Here is a 22,304-nt window from a genome sequence, read left to right on the forward strand (position 1 = left end):
TGATGATGATGAGAACTGACATTTACAGAGAGCATTAAAGTTTGGTAATCACACTTACATATATTCCCACTGAGTCTCACCATAACCTATATAATGTAAGGTATGTACTATCAATACTACTATACCCATTTTACAGATTGAGATAATAAGTGCCTCTCCTGCACCACCTAATTACCTTCTGCTTCATGAAGCTCTATAGTAAGCCAGGAATAAGTAACCTCAAGGCTACTCTCATTTATTGGATTTAGAGCTGGAAGGGGCCTTAACAACCATCTTGTTAAACTTTGAATTTTCTAAAGGGGAAACTGAGACTGAGGAAGGGGAAAGTATCCTGCCCACTAAGTTGCAGAACCAGGTTTCAAATTCAGATCGTTTGACTCCAAAGCCAGTACTGTTTCTATTATAGCATAGTATGGATATTTCCTCCAGAGAAAAGTAACTCTGAGATTGTAGGAGGGTCCTAAAGACTCACCTCAAGTAGTGCATTCTGTAAAGAAGTCTTTTCCAATTTCCCCAACTGCTAGTACCCTCCCTCCCAAACCACCTACATTTGCATATATTCTCTTTATATTTATTCTAAATATAAACCTACATATCTAATATATAGTGTCCAAAAGGTCTTACTACAGTTTTAAGCTTTTAAAGTTGAATAGTTCTATCTTTCATTTATCTACCCATACATCTATTTTTATCTATTATCCATCTCTCTCTATCATCTATCTATATGTATGTATGTATGTATGCAAGTACACATATATCTATATATATATCTACATATAGATCTCCTTATCTTCATTATTAGAATGTTAGTTTCTTCTGAGGAGATATCGTTGCATTCTTTCATATTTGTATCTCTGAGTCTAGCACGGTGCCTGGCACATAGTAGGTGCTTAATAAATGCCTGTTGATTGACTGATTGATGTAAGACATGATTGACACCAAGAGTTTCTGAAATGCGTTCCCTGAAAGGCCAGGGTTTTCTGAGGACTCTCTTCAGGTTCCTCAAAACAAAGTACAGCAATGCTGGAAGTGTCTTCTTTATGTTGTCTCTGCCATCCCCAAGCCTGCCCCAACCTCACAAGCAAGAATTGAAGTTTGAAGATTATAGAAAAGAGAGGAGGTGGATCTTACCTCAGTCATTTGAAATCTGCCAACATGCAGGAGAAAAAATGAAAACTCTCAGCCACTTTTACTTAGAGCTGTAAATTAGCTCAGCCCCCAGCAGTACTTGCCAGACATCAAGTCCAAAAGACAGCTTAGGGTCACACAAACAAAGTACCACAAGGAGACAAGAGACCGGCTTCTGTGACTCCGTAACTACAGGGAAGTCACTTCACCTACAGGCTGGAGCTCTGTCATTTATAAAATGGGGGAAACGTTACCTTCCATGTCTGAAAGCAGGGGGTTGGACGAGATGATCTCATCAGGTCCTTTCCAACTCTAATGCCTATAAATCTATTAAAAATCCTTATGAAATAACAGTTCTGCACATATATATTTGTAATCAGTCCTAAGATTTGCTATGGAAAAATCCCATTAAACTTGCCACAATCAGAGTTGGAGAAAGAGCTAAAGGTCACACAGAGAAAGGTCAAGGAGTGTCTAGGGTAAACTACAGGGAAACCAGCTCATGTGAAAACAGGCTTGTGATCCAACTTTTGTTTCACTCCTTGAATCTCCACAAGTAGGAAGTTAGATTCTTCTCATCTTGACCCCCTGAAGCCCAGTACAAAGCCAGAAACTGGGAAAAGAGGTAGATCTGAGAAGGTTTCAAACGTACATGACATATTTCTAAGCCCTGTTCTGTCCAGGGACTAAATATTATCATTGCTATTTAAGTCTTTTAACCTCCTGTGTATATCAGGGGAAACAGCATGGTACAAAGTGGTTTGACATTTCCTTCTCTAGTTGATTTTACAGATGAGGAATTGAGGCAAATAGGGTTAAATGACTTGCTCAGAGTCCAACAGCTAGGAAGTATCTAAGGCCAGATTTGAACTCATGAAGATGAGTCTTCTGCCTCAAGGCCCAGCACTCTCTCCACTATGCTACCTAGTAGCCCTAGGTGATTAATAAATGTTCACTATTAGCTTTAGCTTTGAATCCTAAACAGTAAGCATAGTGTCTTGCAAACAGTGAGTGCTTAATACATTCTTAATGATTGTTGATGGTCTCTAAAGGCCCTTTCAGCCTCCAAATCTATGACCCTGTGATTGATTTATAATGTATCTTTGTCACTAAATCTGAAATGGTGCAAGGTTAGAGCTTTTCATCTTTATATAGTATTAAAGAGTAGTCAACAAGCACTTACTAAGCTCCTTCTATAATCCAGGGACTCTGCTGGGCCTATAATGTAAAACTGAGCCTCTGTTTTCCCCCATAGCTTAAACAAATCCCAAAGCATTTATTAAGTTCCTATGTAAGCCCAGTATGGTGTGATCAGTCACTGGAGGTATACAAACAGTGAAACAAACTCTCCTTTCAAAGACCATCCATATAGTATCTACTGGAGGAGACAATATGAGCCTAGACAGTATAAATAGAAGAAATACATGATAAACACAAGGTAGCTTGTTAGGCAGGGAACTAGCAATTGTGAGGGGATCAAGAAAGACTTAATTTAGAAGGTGGTTCTCAAGAGCCACCTCTTTATGTACTGAGATTCTATATGAGGTAGAGGTAGAGAATACATTCCAGGCATGGGTTATTGGCCTGTACAAAGGCATAGGGTTGGGAAATGGATTCCATGTGTGAAGGAAAAAGCAAAGGCCAGTCGGCTGGACTCTAAGGTCCAGGAGTGATGAAAAATTATACTGGGGGAAAAGAAACTTGGGATAGATGATAGGGAAGGTATTCCTGCTCCCCTCTTCCCTCCATGGAATAAATGCATGAATGAATTTTCTTATGGAAGGCTTTCTATGTTATTTAACTAAAAAACCAAGTATATGAAACATTTTAAAGACTGCAGTATATTTGAGAAATCATAGAAATAAAGGAAAAGTTAACATTTGCTCATGCACAGGCATCCCTGGGGGAATATAAAGACCTGCTAAAATGACCATGTATTCTGCTCCCCCACTATTTGTAGCTGGGCGAAACTTGGTTGCAATGGATACCGAGAATAGCCTTGAAAAGAGGGAAAAAAAAAAAAGGATTTACAACCAGGCAACATGCAGTCTGTTGAGTATGGGTGGAAGAGAACTGAGGTTGCCCCAAGGTGATTGCCTTGGTGACTTCAGAGGATTTACAGGCTGATTTTATACAGTATCTGCCCCAGGCTTTGTGTGGTTTTCCCCCTCCCTTTGGGCCTTTCTGAGTCACTCCATGAGCTCTCCAATGTGCATGCAAGAGGTGATCACGACAGTGCTTTTTTTTTTCTTTTTCCATTCTATGTTTTGTATTTCTAGCACTGAACGTTGTGCTTGACACATAGTAGGTACTGAACTATCTGAAGAATTAAATTTGACTCTATAATACACTAGGCATCGTCCTACTTTTATTCAACTATGTGTCCCACAGAGTTATAAGAGTTCCTGTGGGTCTTACAGAAGGATTATAAAGCTCAGTTGCACCTTTAATAATGGGCTTCAAGGAGTAGTAAAAAGAACTTTTAGGCAGGCATTCCTGGTTCTACTGCTGCCCACAAGTGGCCTCTCCCACATTATCCACTCCCCTACCACCCCCCTCAATGCCTATACCTCAGCTTCTTAATTTGCAAAACAAAGATGGTGGGCCTTTCCTACCTTCTTTACAGGATTCTGTGAGGTGAAAAACAAAACCTGTCAACATCTGGGTGGGCACTTTGGATCTTCATAGCATCTTAGATTTAGGACTGGGTTCTTAACTTTTTGTATAGTCTTGGCAATCTGGTATATGAATGGACTCCTCGGAATAATGTTTTTAAATGAATAAGATAAAATACATGGGATTACAAAGAAAACCAATTCTACTGGATTACAGTTATCAAAATATTAAAAAGAAAAAAAAGTTCATGGGTCTCATGAAATGTTTCCACAGCCTCCTCTCTTAAAGTTCGGGGACCCCAGTTTAAGAAATCCTGATCTAGAACAGTGGTGTCAGACTCAGGTAGAAACAATCCCTCCTGCAGCATAACAACTTAGAAAACAGCAAATGCACATTATCAATGTTATATTACATTTTGATTTATTTTGTTAAACATTTCCATTTTAATCTGGTCCAGGCTCTCTGGAGTTTTGCCACCAGTTTTAACCCTGTAACAAGAGAACCTCAGAGGACATTTGGTACAGGCCTTAAGTTTTTGAGATGACAAAGGAAGGAAACTGAGGACCAGAGATTTTAAGTGATTTGTCTAAGGTCACAGAGGTGGTCAGTGAAAGAGCCAGTTCTCTTCCCACTGCATTATAATGTCTTCATTTCTAAAGTCTGTAACACTAATACAGACACAAGCTGTTTTTGTTTCATAAGAAAAGTAGGATGAGGGGACACCAGCAAGGGAACACAGAATCATGAATCTAGAGATAGACGTGACAGTAGAGGTCATCTAATTCAAACCCCACCACGTCTCATTTTACTTTTTACTACTTTGGGGGGGGGGGGGGAAGCAATCAGGGTTAAGTGACTTGCCTAGGGTCACACAGCTAATAAATGTCTAAGGTTATATTTGAACTCAGGTCTCCCTGACTCCAGGGCCAGTGCTCTATCCACTGCACCACCCAGCTGCCCCCATTCCTCATGTTATAAAGAAACTGAGGCCCATGAAGGTTAAATTACTAGTCCAAGGTCACACAGTTGTAAAAGTCATAAATGAAACATAAACCCAGGTCCTCTGACAACAGGTCTTTCCATTGTACACCATTCTTCTTAAAAGTTAAGTAGGTCATACAGCTATAAGGTGTTTTTATTTCACAATATACATGGAATGTGGGAGAAATTCTAAGGGGAGGAGGGAAGATGGAGATTATCAGCCTAAAAATAGAGCAACTGTTTAGGTTTTAACATTAAAAGCCCAATGTGATGAGAACAAAGGAAGAGTTCTGATAGCAGTGGCCAAGGGTTTTATTTACTCCTTAGAGGGGTTCCGGGTGCAAAAGTCCCTGCCCACAAGTCAATTTTTGTCTTTTCAGGTGGGTCAGGGGAGTTTCAAAAGGGTTCCCACCATTCTGTTGATGTTAAGAATCGAGTTCAGCCAGTGTGTTGAAGGCCATGGTATGCTACCTAGATCATAACAGTGATCTATGTATTTAAGAGGTAAAGGCACTCTGGTCTGGATGTGTCGATTCCATGCGAAAGAAATAAGAGGCAATGGATGTCTGCATCTTTCCTCCATCCATCGTTCACTGTTGTAGGAGGCTTGGACAGACATCTGGAGGCCTGGCTTCTTGGGAGTTAAATATCAATGTCACCCCCAACTCCAACCCATTTCCAGGTCTAGAATAGGCTTCAATTTTGTTCGAATTAGCAAACATTTATTAAGGGTTTACAATATACCAAGACTAGGCTGCCAGGGGGAAAAACAAACAAACAAGAAACTGAGGCCTCAGGAAATGAAATGGTAGAGAACTCAGATCCTTATGAAAACAAATCCAATATTCTTTCTATTATTTTCTGCTCATTCTCTCTCACCCCTCATATCCAATCCATTGCCAAGGCCTGTTGACTTCATGTTTGCAATATCTCTCAAATACGCTCCCTTCTCTCCTCTGACACTGCCACCCCTCTGTTTTAGGCCTTTATCAATCACCTCATGCTCACCATACTGCAATAGCTTGCTGGTGGATCTGCTGACCTCAAGTCTCTCCCCATTCCAGTCTATCCCTCATTCAGCCCTAAAATGATTTTCCTAAAACACAAGTTTGATCATATCATACCTCTATATGTTAAACATCAAGGCTCCCCATTCCCTCTAAGGGCAAATATAAAATACTCTGTTTGACCTTCTAAGTCCTCCATAACCTAGTCCCCTCCTACCTTTCCAGTCTTCTGACACCTTACTCCCCAACATGTACTCTTCAATCCAGTACCACTGGCCTCCTGGCTGTGCTACAAGTAAGACACTCCATCTCTTTTCTCCAGGAATCTACTGGGGCTGTCTCCCATGCTTGGAATGCTTTCAGTTATCATCTCTGCCTATGAATCTCCTTGGCTTCCTTAGGTGCTAACTAAAACCTCATCTTCTAAGAAAGTCTTTCCCTGTCCCTCTAATTCTAGTGCCTCCCCTCCTCTAAATATTTCTTATTTATCCTGTATCTAAGTTTGTTTGTATCTATTTGCCTGTTGTCTCTCCCATTAGGTTATGAGCTCCTTGAGGACACGGACTGTCTTTTGCCTCTTTTTGTATCACCAGAGCTTAGCACAGTGCCCTGCAGATAGTAGTTGCTTAATAAGGATTTACCGACTGATAAACACTGTAAATGATTAGTAGATAAATCTGAGACACTAAAACATCAAGCAAATTGTCAAGAGTTATTAAGTATCGGGAGCAGGATTTGAAACCAAGTCTTCATGAATCCAAATTTAGCACTGTACAGGGGCCATCTACAGTTGTCTTGATCTATATCTGGCCACTGGACCCAGATGGCTCCGAAGGGGAGGGGAAAGCGAGGCTGGCGACTCTGCACAGCACTGCCTTACCTAAGTCCAATGCACTTGCAACTCATGGCATCTCCCCCTCCCCCCCACACCTTATGTCATGGTCCTCTTAGAAAATAAAGGACAAACAACACCTCTACTTATTAGGATGTGTCCCTTTTGATGTTCAATTACATCAATTGTGGTGCATTCTTTGTGACCTGATTTAGCGTTTTCTTGGGACAGACACTGGAATGGTTTGCCATTTCCTTTTCCAGCTCTCATTTTACAGATGAGAAAACTGAGGCAAACAGGGTTAAGTGACTTGCTCACGGTGACATAACTAGTATCTTAGGTCCTCCTGACTCTATACTCGGAGCTCCATCCTCTGTGCCACCTAGCTGCCCAGGATGTGTTCCTAAGTTAAATATAATAACTTTAATGCATCATTAACTGGGAGAGACCATACAGCACCCTCATTTTACAGAGGAGGAAATTGAGACACATGGAAGTTAAATGACATGTAACACACATAGAGTCGGTGTTGGTGTTTAAACCCAGGTTACGGAATCACAGAAAAATGAGCATGGAGATTCCTCAGAGGTCACCTAGTCCATTTTAAAGCTGTAGAAACTAGGGCCAGGAGAGGTTACAGCACTTATCCAAGGTAATAAGTAGCAAAGAAAGAATTTGGACCTGGGTCTTCTAATTGCTTTTTCCAATATTCCAAGCCAGCTCCAGGGCTTTTTCCTGCATACTCTTTAATGTCTCCTTAGGTAATCTGAAGGGAGATGTTGAAGAGAGATTCTTGAATGAGGGGAAAGGCTAGAATGGGTGACCTCTAAAAACCCTCCCAGCTCTAAATAAACCCTAATTGGTGTGTAGCCCTCAGGTGAGGTGAGAAGACTAAACAAAGCACAAAATGAAAAGGCCCAGGCAAAGCTGAAGAGGTACATAGCTGAGATGGCAAGAGGTCTTATAGGGCGAGATAAAGAGTCCAGTAACTTCAGCAATTAACTCTGAAGACAGGACAACTGGGAGCACTGAATGTGGGTAGCAAAGCAGTCACCTCACTCCCGTGGGCGGCCACAACTGAAGGTCCCTTTTGTTTCCTCCTGGCTTGCAAGTCAATTACCCTCCTGATTCAAGATGGATTTATTCTTTTCCTTTTTAGTAAATCAATTACAGTCTACATTTATAGCCCATTGAGTTATTATTTTGATTCAGGCACATTCTTGAGAAACCATGCTTTGTCAGGGGGCCGGATGAAGCGTTGGTAAAAATGTGTATTTAGACCTCAGAGCCGGCCAAAATACTTACATGCCATAATGATTTTTAACAGTAACGTGGAGTACACAGCAGTTAATTGTGCCATTTATTTTCTCTATCCATAATTGTATGTGATAGCAATTTAATTATTGCCGGCACAAACTGAAGACATCACATGCATGATTTCAAACTGAATAGAGAGTTAGATAATATCCTCAGTCCCTTTAAAGAGGAAAACAGAACCTGGTTACTAAGCAGCTGGGACTCTGGCTATAAATATACCTCTATTGGTAATAACCATCTATACTTTATGCAACACGGAATTTCATGAATTTGGTTAAGTAGCTCTGAATAGGCTGAATTCAATTGAATAATCTCAAGAAAAAGATTTAGAGAAGCTCAGATTAATCTTTTCACCAACAATAATATTTACCAGCTTATGTTCAATATTAAACTATCAAACAAAAGCTACAGAGTAACCTCACCAGCTCTGTTCAGAGAAGTGGGTGTTATAGGTTCAGCTGTAGAGTAGGAGTCTAGACATCTGAGTTCCAGGCTCAGCTCTGCCAAATGGGGTGACCTTGGGAGATCCAATACAATGCAGTAGAGCACCTACTTGCTAGGTGACACAGTGAATGGAGCCTGGGTCCTGGGTTTAGGATGACACATCTTTATGAGTTCAAATCTGGCTTCAGACACTTACTAGTTATGTGACCTGGATAAATCACTTCACTGTTTCCCTCAGTTTACTCATCTGTAAAATGAGCTGGAGAAGGAAATGACACACCATTCTAGTATCTCTATCAAGAAAACCCTAAATGGGGTCATGGAGAGTCAGACAGAAAACAACAACAACAAACTTACTATGTCAAGGCACTATGTTAGAGTAGGGTGGTACAGCAGAAAGGAGTTCAAGATTTGATGTTAGAAGATCTGAATTTAAATTCTGGTACTCCCATTTACTACTTGTGTGACTAGGAAAAACACTTAATCTCTCTGGGCCTCAGTTTCCACATATGTAAAATGAGGGGGCTGAACTACATGGTTCTCTTCCAACTCTAAATCTATAATCCTAAAAGGATTAGGGATTAGACCTGTGATTTCACTGGTATAGGAAATTACTGGGTGAGGAAACCTTTACCAATTCAAGTTGTTGTTGTTCAGTTACTTTAATTGTGTCCGGCTCTCTGTGACCCTGTTTGGGGTTTTCTTGGTCAAGACACTGAAGTTGTTTGCCATTTCCTTCTCCAGCTCTTTTTACAGATGAGGAAACTGAGGCAAACAGGGTTAAGTGATTTGCCCAAGGTCATACAGGTAATGAGGGTCAGAGGTAGAACTCAAGGTTCTTTCCATTGTACCATATTGCTCCTTGATAAGCAACCATAGGTATGTGGAAAATCACAAAGAACCCCTGCAAATAGCACTGAGTAACGCACTGCCCAGTCACCCCACATTTTCTTTGATAAATACAAAGATTAATCACAGAGGAGCTCCATGTAAATAGATCACGATTGGTTTTCAGCCTTCCATTCAAGGAGTGACATGTCACTCTGGGTCCTAGTCCTAGATACTCCACTAACTAACCATACAGCCTAGGCCAAGTCTCTTAAATACTCTGGACCTGAGTTTCCTCATCAGGGGTTAGGACTAAATGATTTCTAAGCACTGTTCCAGCTCTATCATTCTAGAAAACGAAATATTAAAAAAAAAAACAATCTCAAGAATTAAACCCTTGATATAATATGATGCTTCCTCAGTTACAGACTTGGAAGGGCCCTCAGAAGTCATGTGGCCTAACACTTCCTTGAGCAATATTCCCTTCTATGATTTCTCCAGATAACTGTCAGGTAGCTTCTGTGTGAAGACCTTCACTAAAGGGAAAGTCATGACCTCCTCAGGCAGTCTATTCCATTTGTTTTTTGTCATTGCTGAGTAGTTTCAGTCATGTCTTATTTTTCATGACCCTATTTGAGGTTTTCTCAGCACACATGCTGGAGTGGTTTGTCATTTCCTTTTCCAGCCCATTTTACAGATGAGCAAATTGAGACAAACAGGGCTAAGGGACTTGTCCAGGGTCACACAGTTACTAAATGTCTGAGGCCAGATCTGAACTCAGGTCTTCTTGACTCCAGGCTTGGCACTCTATCTACTGTGCCACTTAGTTGCCCCTATTCCACTTTGGGATAATCCTAATAGTTAGTCATTTTTCTCTTCCAGAAAGCCCAAGTCCATCTTTCAGGAACCTCTTATTCGCTGTGCCTAATTTTGCTATCTGGGGGTCAAGTAGAAGAAATTAAGTCCCTCTTCCACATTCTAGTCCTTCAAATACTTGAAGACGGGTATCTGCCCTCCCCATGACCCAAGGTTTTTCTTCTCTTTAACCAGGCTAAATATCCCCATTCCTTTATTCCATCCTTGTATGGCATGGTCTGTAGGCCCTTAACATCATGATTTTCTTCCTCTATAAGAATTCCAGTGAGTCAATGTCCTTCCTAAAATGTGGCTCTCAGCACTGAAAATAGCCCTCCAAATATGGTCTGACAAGGGCAAAGCACAATGGGATTTTACATAAGCTCCCGCAATTTGGACATTATGCTCCTATTAATGCCACCTAAGACTGCATTAGCTTTTTTTGGCTACATCGTCATATTGTTGACTCACATGAAGCCTGCAGTCCATGAAAACATCCAATTATGTCTGCTTTTCTGAAGAAACCTGTAACTCAGCACACTCAAACAAGAAGCAGCGAATGAAATGAGTATCTGTTGTTGCAGATTAGGTATGTGGGGCCATAATGGAAAGCTACCTTGCTTTTTAGGGCTCTGGGAGGAGGGGTGCCATCAGAAAGATGTGGTATTCAATAATATTTATTGCGTACTACAGTGGTTATCCCTGTAATGATACTGAATACTGAAGTTGTGTTCCTTATAGCCACTACACTGGTTTTCTTTGAACACACAGTCCTTATCTCAGTGAAGATAGCACAAAGATGACCGAGGTGGGAAAGCTGAAGACCAAGAAGAGAGGGAAAGCTTCCTACTTTGCATCAAAGTGAAAGAGGGATTAAGAATATTAAGTATTACATTCCTGACTTTTAGCATTTCATTTAGTCATGCCAAATATTTCATTTAAAACAGAGAACTATCTCCCTGTGTCCCAAAACCAGTGCTAACATCATCTTCTCATAAAAGAAGCCCAATTTTCCTAAGGCTGAGGTTCAAATTCCTGCATGCTCCCTACTGGCTTCGTGACCTTAGGCAAATCATATCTCTGGGTCTCATTTCAGTTTTCCAATGATCTCTAAGATCTTCTCCAACTCTAACATTCTCTCTACATATTTTGTATCACCTACTGTACCAAGCAGAGGTCTGGGCATATACCCGACGTTAATTCAAAGTTCTTAAAAAATGACCAAAGGAACTTTTTAAAAGCAATAAGTGCCAGTCACTGTGCTAAGTGTTGGATGATGAGCAGTGACCAGCAAATAAGAGCACCTGAAAAAAGTCTTTATTTTGCCATTGCGTTTCCCTCTTCTCTAGGTTTTGTGAAAGGTACTCCCTTTAGGGATGACCCCTAAGCCTAAGTTATTAAAAATGACCTTAACAGTAATACATTAGGTCTCTATGAATTGTTACTATAAATATAAAGAGACTGTCTCCTGTGAAAGTTATAGGATGTCTTAGTACCTTATAGGCACAACTCAAAGCACTTCATATTATTTTCGAGGGGATGGAAAGGGAACATTTATTATTTATTAAGCACCTACTATGTGCCAGGAATTGTGGTAAGTGCTTTGTGAAGATTATCTCATTTGATCCTCACAACAATCCCAGGAAATAAACACTATTATTATTATGATCCCCATTTTACAATTGAGGCAACTGAAGCAGGAGATTAAGTGACTTGCCTCAGGATCACATGTATAGCACACAAGTAAATGTCTAAAGCTGGATTTGAACTCAGGTCTTCCTGATTCTTTGTCCAGCACTCTATCCAGTGTGTGACCTAGCTAACCACTTTTTACAGCCATGATCTCATTTTGATCCTCACAACCCACTTTTGGAGAAAGACAGTCCAACAATTCTTCTTCTTCTTTGAAAGATGAGGTAACAGAGTTCCAGGGAGTTGAAGTGATTTTCCCAAGGTCACATAAAGAATTAGTGCCAGGGTTTGGACTAGAACTGAGATCTAACTTGCAATTCAGTGACTGTTCTACTAAAGGGATGAGGGCAGGACACAGGACTTTTATTTTCCCCAGTTTTTGAAGTGTTCCTACTACTATGCCTTATGTTTATCATGTGATTAACATTTACATGTGGTTAATTAACTATCACACTTAGTATAATGAAATAAGCTGGCATAGTGCTGCCTAACAGACACAGACAGTAGTTGGTCTCAATACTCTGCCTTCACTCAATTTCAAATGCAAAGGACTAGCATGAAGCAGCTTAGAAAACTGAGCCATCAATGCCCTCAGTTCCCAGTGGCAATGCCACAAGGTACATGGCACTATTAAATTAAATCATCAAATCCAGGCTGCTCAAGTGGTGTTCAGATCCGTGGCTCAGATTTTCAAGGGCTGCAACTGAAAGGGCCAGGAGACAAGGGAGGATAGTTGGGAAAAAAAGAGGGGAGAAGCCAAAGCTTGAATTGTTGATTGGCCTGGTGACAGGTTGCCAGAGTGGGCAGACCAATTCTTCAAGGTCAGCATGTGAAGGCTAGGGATGAGCACTCAATTCATTCTTTTTCTTTTACTGACACATAATTAACACAAACTTTGGAGGAAGCTGTCTTTCCTACTCTCTTAGTTACAAACTCAGCATCTGGCAATCAGAGTAAGAAACTAACAACAAAAAATCCTTGGTCTATAAGAACGCTTGCAATTATCACTCCGAGCTATTCTTATTCCTCTTACAATCCTGAATTACAAGATTCTGGAAAGGCTGGCCATTAGTGCCTCCAATTCACAACCGTGAAGAAAGATTATACATGTATGTATGTATGTATGTATGTATGTATGTATATATGAAGGTACATAAGGATCTCTATCCATCTATCTTTCTATCACCTACAATGTGATAGGAATCCTTATTGAGTATACCTACATTCTTATTTAGTCAAGCAGCAAGTGCAAGATAAACATTTGCTGAGCACCTAGTATAAGTCAGGCACTGTGTCAGGTCCAGCGTATATTACAGTCCACAACACCAGGTCCACAGGTTATCCTGATTGTCTTTCAGAAGCATTCAGCTCATCCACCCTTGAAATCAATGTCTTTGGAAATAATAGCCCACATACTGGCAAATAAGCCCCTACAAAGCCAACCCTAGCACTGAAGAAATTGCTGCTGGCCTAGTTCCCCAAGCCAGTAACTTGGTCCTGTTGGCCAGATGACAAAATATGTGAAGATGATTCTTTAAAACTGTTGATGGCATACCAAAACTACCATATTCTGTAGGTGCCTTTGCCCTCCACCCTCAAAAACAAAGTACTGCCCAAATTGATCTATGAAAATAAAGTCCTATTCTTCCCTCAGCTCAATAATCTGACTTGGAAATGGTTTGAAGTCATTAGAAATTCTCATTCTAGCTATCGGCTTCTGCCTTCCCAGAGCATCATAAAGCATCTGGTATGGTATGTACTCTATTAGAGAGTCAGAAACAGAACTATGACTAGACTGTGGAATTTGGTCCCTAACATGGAGAAAGGCAGGTTGGGGGAAAACCCTGACATGCATTCATCTCTGAATCTTTGGGAAAGATCATGATTCTTGCTTCGGGAGAACTCTTTCCTCAGTATCTCCCCTAGGGAACAAATATGAAATTCAAACTATTCCACTATGTTTTCTCTTCCCCCCCTTTTGGCAAGATCACATTGCAGCAAAAGAGTAAAAGCCCATTTAGTGCTAAGTGCATCCAAGGCATTCCCTTCAAAAAGCCTCTTAGGCTCCCAACCCAAAAGGAGTGCCAACTTTAATAGTGCCCGGAAGCAATGCTTTAGTAATGAATGACTGACTACATACCACTCACTTAAAGGAGATGTCAGCCGATAGCAGCAGAGACACCCCAGCTCAAAGGCAGGGTTAAACAACCAAAGAAAACCAAGTTAAATGAACACCTACCAACACTGGTGATCTTTTGGGAGACCAGATCTTGCAGCAATGCTCCAATCGCAGGATTGTGTTTGGAATATAACTCATATCGATTAATGCCAATGTGAAATTTTAGCCAGTTGGGATAGGTGTCGACAGCTGTCTCCCCTGTGGGTAAAAATTCTTCATCTTCATTACCTTCATTTTGCCTACCAAAAAAGGGGTGAGGGGAATAGGAAAAAATTTACTTGTGGGTTGTTCTGAATCAATAACTAATAAAGGACAAAGAAATGTCTATCTTTCACATAAATGTGACAAGCATGTGAATGGCACAAAGAAAACACTTTTTTGTCCTGTCTTTGGCATACGTTGAAAAAAAGCAAACCTTGAGTTAAAATAAATACATTTCCTGCACATTATTGGAATGTATCTCTACGAATGTATTATAGTGGAGATTTTCGGGTTAAGGTGTCTATCTGTGTATTTGTCAGTGGATGTGTTTTAACATTCAGTAACATCTTTAAAGACCATAATCTTTATTTACTCTCTGGAGACTTTGTAGAACGGCTGTAACTTAAGCAAAACAGATACCAAAATGTCAAAGCCAACCAGAGCCTCTCTTTCGTATGAGGAACATGTCCTGAAAATTGCCTGACAATTATAACGTCAAATTAAGATACTATACTGTAGATTGTTCCTGGGGAGCAAAGGAAACACAGTTTCCTTTGGCTGCCTCCTAAACATAAATCACAAATATGTCCCAGGTTTGCAGGAAATCTGCCTTTTGCTTTAAGCAATTGTTCTGACTAGGAGGTGTATGAATGATGCTAAGTGCTAAATTGATTTTAATTATATAAGCCAAGGGAACAATAGCTGATAGGAACGAGAGGGGCAGGCTGCTACCAGACCTTCCACCCACTTGCTCCATCATCAAATCCCTCTTCCAGAGGTCAGTGGTACATAGGGTCACTGTGGCTAGTCCTCTGACTGCAGCATGAAGCTGAGTCAAGGGAAGAAAAAGGAACTTTCCTAAGTGACGGTTAACTTGGGGCCCAAAAGGTCACCCCTTCCAGATGATTTCTGTTCTGCAAACCCAAACCCACAATGGAAAAGGGAAGGGGATGGAAGACAGAAATCAGAGTGACTGTTCTCTTGCAGCTTGTCTCATACTTATTGTATGTACCAAGCAGTGACAGAGGCCTGAACAATGTCCCTGAGTGGGAGAGAGGGTGCTGTTGTATTGGCCACAAGACTCTGAATATCTTTCCTCCCCATCCCCTTCAAATGTTCAGGCTTTCCCTTTAAAAATCAATGGGGAAGGCAGAGTACAGAGCCTACTAAATGCTAGGGGTGGGGGTGGGGGGAAAGGAGTTATACTGGGGTGGGATGGGGGGAAGGAATTGGTAGGGGTAGGGATTGGATAAGCTCCTCAAAGCCTGAAGGTGGTGGAGGTAGGAAAGACAACCTATATGTTGAGGGAGAAGGGATATTGTCAGACATTAACATCTTGAAGTTTTCTTACCATCTGTTCATTGAGGAGGTTATTATATAAAATACTGGTTGACAGTTACTTTCTCCGGCCTTGGAGGGAGTTAATATTTCACTACTCTGGGTTACAACATCTGTGTGTTTATTTTGATCTGGGAAGTTGGGAAGAAGGGAAGAAGGGAGAGAGGGCTTAGATCAGGCCATTTTTAGAAGGTGGTCCACTCTGAGGGATAGATCTACAGTGGCCCTGATCATCACCTGAGAGTCACATAAAGCCTTCCCTACAGTCTCAGCTCAGATGAGTTCAAGGGGCAATTGTCAGTCTTCCGCCAAAGAATCACTTCTGGTGATCTCATTTGCTTCCCTTGTCCATTGGACAAGTTTATTTTATTCTCAATGATTGGTTTTAAAAGATTCGTGAGGCACGTCTGAGACCCACCAGGAAATCATTCTCAGGGCAAATAAGGTTTCAACCTTATTTAAAGCATCAACCACAAATGCTTTCTAAGTGAGATGTGGTAAATAGGGGCTATTTGTTTATGTATTTAATTTTCAGATCAGTAAGAACTGTATTTAGGGAAGATCTTCTACATAAGATCTCACTTTCTCCTAGCCCCCAAAAAACATTCTGGACTTAAGACACCAGGGTATCTCTAACCCTGGCTGGGTAGAATCACTAAGATAATTTTCATTTCAGGTCTTGATGGCTCTGACTAGGATGAATTGAGCCCCTTTTAGTGATGTCCGCAATTCCGTAGAATTCAGTCCTCCTCACCCTCATCCCACCCTCACCCTCAGCCCCTTTAGGACTTTAAAAGGAAAATTCTAATTGTGCTAGTAATGTATGGCAAAACTTGAGAGTGAATTTTAGGAAGCATCCTCCCCGTCTCGTCCCCCACTCCCCCACCCCCAGTGCCTCTCTACCGTCCCTCCAAAGAAACCACCCCTCTCCTCAACGCCTAAGGGTTCCCTGGTGTTCTTTCCAGCTGCGGCCACAGAAACATTGTCCCTTCCTCTATCACTCCACTCACCATTCCTGATTTTCAGCCGCTTTGGGGTTAAAGCGAATATCGCTCTCCACGTTGAACAAGACATCGTCCTCTGTGAGAGGCGGAATGGCGATATTATAGAGAGGGTGTTGGAACAGGGCTACCAGCTTGGAGCCGTCCTTCCCCAGCGGCACTTTGCTCGCCCTACTCCCATCTTGGATGAGGTGTTTGTGGGGGAGACCTCGCTGCACTCCGCCTCCGCCACCGCCGGGCTCCAGCCTCTTGAACGCCGCCGCCGCTGCCTCGGACCTGTCCGCGGCTGCCGCTGTCCCGGCCCCGGCCCCGGCGCCGGTCCCTGTTCCGGTCCCGGGGAGCTTCTCGAGCGAGTGGGAGGTGAGGTTGGAGCTCGGGTCGCTGCTGAAGTCCTGCAGGATCCGCAGGGTGTGTTTGTTAGGCCAGCCCGAATCAGCCCCGCTCTTAGTCCTCTGCTTCCCCCAGCCTTGCGCTTCCTCGCTCGGGGGGTGAGAGCAGGAGCAGCCGGGGTCCCCATCACTCCTAGCCGCGCGCTTCTCCAACTTTGGTAACAGATCGATCACGATGTGCATGGTGCAGGCAATCAAAAACACCATGAGGATGAGCACCCGGAATTTGCGGACCAAGATCATTTTCATGGCCAAGGAGACTTAGAGAGACTGGGGGTTGCCACGAGGAGGAGACTAATAAATTAAGAGTTTTAAATAGCTAAAAGTGTGTATGGAGGGGTGGGGGAGGAGGGGTTCGTAATGGTGGGTGGGAGAGGCTTTTTCACAGAAAAAGCTTTTAAAAAAATAATTCTGTTCTACTCATGGACAAATCAAACAATTAAAGTCAATAAAGTTATCTTCATAAGACAGTTAAAAAATAAATACACTTAGAAGCCAAGAGTCTTCACTACCTCCCTTTTTTGTTTTTAGAAAAAAAACTGCCAAAAAATTCCCCAAAGCGTGCCATCTAGAAACTGTTCTTTTATTATTATCATTACTCTGCCTAATACATGGATCTCAGGGAGGTTCCCCCCCCCCACTCCGAAAGGAGGATGGAGATGGAGGACGACTAAAGGGAAAGAAAAAAAAAGGATGGGGGTTAAAAATAAAAAGCACGCACAAACACACACATGCAGCACCCAGTGAAGAATTCAGGAGAGGAAAAAAGAATCATCCATAGTGCTTAGAGAAGACGCGTCTTCCCATCCTCTGGAAAGGGACCCGCGATGCAGCAGGAGGAGAAGCAACGGGACGCGCTCTCGTCCGCAGCCCGGTTACAAACATTGGCTTGCAAAGGCTGCGCTTATAAGATTTCCAAATCCTTCCATCCACCACCACCACCTCCAGCGCCCCGGGGAAGCCAGAGTCCCGGCTGGTTGGGCTCGAACCCGCGGCGCTGAAGCTCGATATCCAGGCACTTGCACGGTTCGGCGTTGACACGGCCGCCAAGGCGAAAAGGAGAGCTGGCACAAAGGACGCACGGAGCTGGGGGGGAGGGGGGGACGCTGGGAAGGGAGGGAAGGCGACGCTCCCAGGAATCGGTAGCTGCTCTGCCGAGGGGTGGGGAGGGGAAAAGGGTGGGGAGGGGGGGAGATGATGTCTCTCCTTGGATCTCGGCTCAGACTTACATTTCTGCCCTGAGAGAAGAGGGGGGTGGGGAGAAGGGGAAAGGGCGAAGCGAGGAAGAGAAAGCCAACCTCGGAGAGGAGAGAACAGAGCTTTGGGCAGGTGCAGTGTGAATGCCCCCTTTCAGCTACACTGCATGCTGGAGACTGACTGGGCTAGTACTGCTGCAGCTCCACTTCTCGGTGGGTGTGTTAAATATTATGTGCAAGCCATGAATCCAGCCTCCCAGACGTCATAGGGAAGAGATTGGCTAAAAAAACGCTACAGTGATAGTAACAGGAAAGCCTCCACCAAGAAAGCAAAGCTCTCTCTTTCCCTTTTTTTCGCTGCTCCTTCTCCCCCTCCTCCCGCCCTGGCCTCACCCCTCCATTTCTCTGCAGCTCCTAGCAGGGCAAGGAGAGGGCGCCTTTTTCTCAAAGGTTTGCAAAAAGAGAAAGAGAGAAAAGGAACCCCAGGCTGATAGCCTTGCAAAGTATTACAGCAGTCTGACTGCCTAGACTAGGGGAAACAGGAATTCTGCTATGTCATTGTCTGGGCAGGAGACGGCTTTTCCTTTCTTTGGGGGGGGGGGGAGGGGGAGTAGGGAGGAGAGAATGTCTATTTCTTGTTTTCACCCCCGCCCCGTCTTCTCTTCCCCTTTTACAAGCGTCTCCTAAATCGACAACAAAAGGTAAAAATATAAAGTGAACGCGCCCCCCCCCCCCAAGAAGCAGCGGGTGCCGAGTATGAGGATTTGGGATAGACTCGTGCTGCCGGGGCGGATTCCAGCTCAGTAGATAACGCCCTAGTGAAAAATGAGATCAGGGCACTGACCCTATTCTCGGTCCGGCAGGGAGCAGGGTGGGGGAGGTTGAGGGGGAGATTGGAGATCAAATAGGCGGGTGTGTGTGTGTCTGTGTGTGTGTGTGTGTGTCTGTGTCTGTGTGTGTCTGTGTGTCTGTGTGTGTGTGTCTGTGTGTGTCTGTGTGTGTGTCTGTGTGTCTGTGTGTGTGTCTCTGTGTCTGTGTCTGTGTGTGTCTCTCTGTGTCCGTGTTCGTGTTGTTGCCCGTGGCTTTGATGCTGAAACTCCCTTAACTGGGAGTGTTTTCTGATTTTTATTTTTTTATTTTTTGCCACGCAGATGAGATGCCAGACTGCCGAGGCCTTGGGAAGGAGCGTTGGCTAATCCTCAGCTTTGGACTCAGTTACAACTCACAAAATGAGAACAGGACCCAGGCTGCGGGCAGCCCTGTCTTTAACCCTTGAAGCACCTGGTTCTTAAAGTTGGATTAAAACGACGTATGCAGCTGGAACTCTTCCGCTGTCGGTTTGCCCACTTTGGGATGGAATCGCTGTATGGGACTCGGGCTGTTAACCTTTCTGCGTGCTGTGGACCACCTCCCTCATCTCTCCACCATGTCCGTCTGGCGAATCTTATCGACCTCTTCTTTGAAAAAGGTTTTCAAATGTATTAAAAATAAAAATACTTATGATTACAAAGGAAGCCAATTATTCTGAAACAGTTATTAAAATTAAAAACACAAGTTCACGAACTTCAGGTTAAGAACCTATTTTATTAGAGCACTCACCTAACATTTTGAGATCTTTTCATTTATTTTCCTGCTATGCACACAGTAAGCATTTACTAAATGCTTATTGACTTATGTGGTTATATTAATTATATAGCATAATATATTAATAACATAACTACTTGCCATCAGTCATTACTAATATAATGTACTAAAAACGTAACTGTTTCTATTACATGGTCATGTTAATAATATAATATTATACTAATGATAATGTAGCTGCTTATATTATACTGTCATGTTATACAATATAACATTAATAATAATGTTAATAATAATGTAATAGCTTACATCAGCCGTATGAGTTAGGTAGCACAAATATTGAACTTGTCTTTCAAAAAATATTTTGATAATTATATTTCAAAATAATTGTCTTTCCTCCTAGTCCTTTTATGCTTGTAAAAATATTCTGAGAAGGGGTCCTCAGGGTTCACCAAAGGAGTCAACGACAGAAAAAGGGCTAAGGACCATGCCCTAGTCCAACCTCCTTATTTTGCAGATGAGGAAACTGAGACCAGGAGAAGCAAAATAACTCTTCCAAGTTCATGCTATGTGACAGATAGAAAAAACTCCAAAATTCAAACTTGAGCCTTGTAACCACAGAGCCAGGACTCTTTCTACATTCTGAAGAAGGCCTTTCTCATCTTCCCTTTCCTTTTCACTTACCCCACCCTCCCTTCCTTTCTTTTGAGAATATGTTCCATTTAATCTGGATGTAGTCTGTAATCTACGGGTACAAAGTTATTTGCCCCTGTCAGAATGTGAGTTCATTGATAATAGGGACAACGTTTTTTTTTTTTCTTTTAAATCTTTCTTTATATCTCCAACACAGCATAATTCCTGGTAGGGAGTAACCTCTAAATAAATGCTTGTTGACCGACTGGCTGACTATATTACTCTGCCTCTACTCACAACAACACCCAGAGAAGAACAAAGACTGTCACACCCATTTCATAGATGAAGAAATTGAGACACAAAAAGATAAAGGGACTTGCCTATAGGCACACAGTGTTAGAGCTGGTATACTATCAGTTCCTGATTCCAAATCCAACAATCTTTTCCCAACGCCACACTACCTTGATTTTTGGATTAGCTATGAGGGCCAGTGGGGAAGAAGAAGGACTTCAAGAGGCTTCTTCCCATCTCTCAGAATGCTTTTGGGCCACCTCTCCTTTCTATCGGGTAGCATTTGCTTAGGGAATACAAATTAATCTTAACATTAAACTTAGCAAAGATATTGTCTCCTTGGGAAATAAATATTCAAAATGAAACAATTTGTTTTGTGGTTTTGAAATGCATTAGCCTTTGTTTGGGATTTTTGAGGCATATTGGAAAGAGCACTGGCTGTGGAGGCTGAGGTCCTGGGTTCAAATCCCACCTCTGTCCCTACCAGTGTGGTCTTGGGTCTGTCACTTAACTTCCCTAGGACTCAAGACAGCTTCTGGAGTCCCCTCCAGTTTTAAGTCTATGATCCTATATAGTGCATATGTAATTGTATATGATCATAATTGTGTCTAAGCAAGAGTTGGCTATCTATGGCCAGAGCAAGAATATAGAAATCATTATATAAAAAGAAGTGTTACCTTACTGATACAGTGTAGTAAAAAGGGCACTGGACTCAGAGACAGAAGACCTGAATAATTTGTAAAGGCTCTGCCACTAATTGGATGTGTGAATGGACAAATATTGTCATCTCTCTCAAACCTCTGTCAAACAAGGGGGTTGGAAAAAGTATCTTTGAAGGTTTCTTTAAGCTCTCAAGTTCTACAAATAAGCAACCATGCTCAATATGGAGCCAACAGAAAATGAAAAACAAATATTTCCAGAAGTGAAATCAAGGCTATGTAAAGCATAGATCTGCAACTGTCAAACAAACCAGTAAGACCATAAAGATAAGTATTTTACTTTGTGAAGAAAATTGGAGCAAGAAAAATTAGCTTGTTATAGTTGAAATTTGATTGGGAAATGGGGAAAAACTGGAAGAGTTGGGGTAGTAATCTGCTCACAAGGAAGAAATATGGTCACCATATTGAAAAAACAACAACTGGTTTTTGCAATTCAGATTTTCCCCCTGGTATTCCTGAACAAGTGGCCCAACTATGATTTTTTTAGTCTCCCACGTTTGCCAGTATCTTAGAGTCCATATAGGGAACAGATTCCCTATTGGTGAAAAGGTTTTCCAGAAGCTTCTACTCACGGGTAACATTTTGCTGATGGCAGTGAGCCCCAAAACATGACAGGGCCTTCTCAATATCATCCAAGGTTACTCAAAAGAGATTGAACTAGAAATCTACTCAGGTTAAAAGCAAAGTGGATGAAGGACACATTTTTTACAGTATGTTATTACAATATGTAGTTGCTTGGGGTAGACCTTTAAAGCCATTGCATCAGATTCCTAGTTACTTCCTGAAAATTTGAGGTGTAGATAATATGTTGCCAATGGGCCTCCACCCTGACCTTCTTTCTTTGTGCAGCTTCTCTTCTAGTGGCACAGCATCTTTACATCCTTAAATAAGTAATCCTTTGATAAGACTACAGGATTCTAAGATGCCCCTTAGAGCCCCCCAAGCTCTCTCTCCCTAGATATTGTGTTCTTTCCCATCCCTGTTTATTATTCAATGGCTTAACCTGTCCTCCTCCTAGAGAGCAGATATATATTTTGTGGTCCAAGTTTAGTTGTTTTTCAGTTGTGTCCAACTTT

The 22,304-nt window shown here is 42.1% G+C and overlaps 1 protein-coding gene and 1 long non-coding RNA gene across 2 annotated transcripts in view; one reads left to right on the forward strand and one right to left on the reverse strand.

The window, feature by feature from the left end:
• Nucleotides 1-17,877, reverse strand: part of FAM20C (FAM20C golgi associated secretory pathway kinase) — a 146,050-nt gene extending 128,173 nt beyond the window's left edge. Inside the window, exons 1-2 of the mRNA XM_072597805.1 lie at nucleotides 16,429-17,877; nucleotides 13,940-14,118 (exon numbers count right to left, since the gene is read on the reverse strand). Coding sequence (XP_072453906.1) covers nucleotides 13,940-14,118; nucleotides 16,429-17,057 — 808 coding nt within the window. The 5' untranslated portion in view covers nucleotides 17,058-17,877. The remainder of the gene's footprint in view (nucleotides 1-13,939; nucleotides 14,119-16,428) is intronic.
• Nucleotides 17,878-18,345: 468 nt separating this feature from the next.
• LOC140497177 (uncharacterized) lies at nucleotides 18,346-20,484 on the forward strand. Its single transcript, XR_011964559.1, has 2 exons — nucleotides 18,346-18,705; nucleotides 19,156-20,484. It is a non-coding gene; the product is annotated as an uncharacterized lncRNA (long non-coding RNA).
• Nucleotides 20,485-22,304: the final 1,820 nt, after the last annotated feature.

This window comes from Notamacropus eugenii, chromosome 3, assembly GCF_028372415.1.
Source record: "Notamacropus eugenii isolate mMacEug1 chromosome 3, mMacEug1.pri_v2, whole genome shotgun sequence".
Taxonomy (NCBI): domain Eukaryota; kingdom Metazoa; phylum Chordata; class Mammalia; order Diprotodontia; family Macropodidae; genus Notamacropus; species Notamacropus eugenii.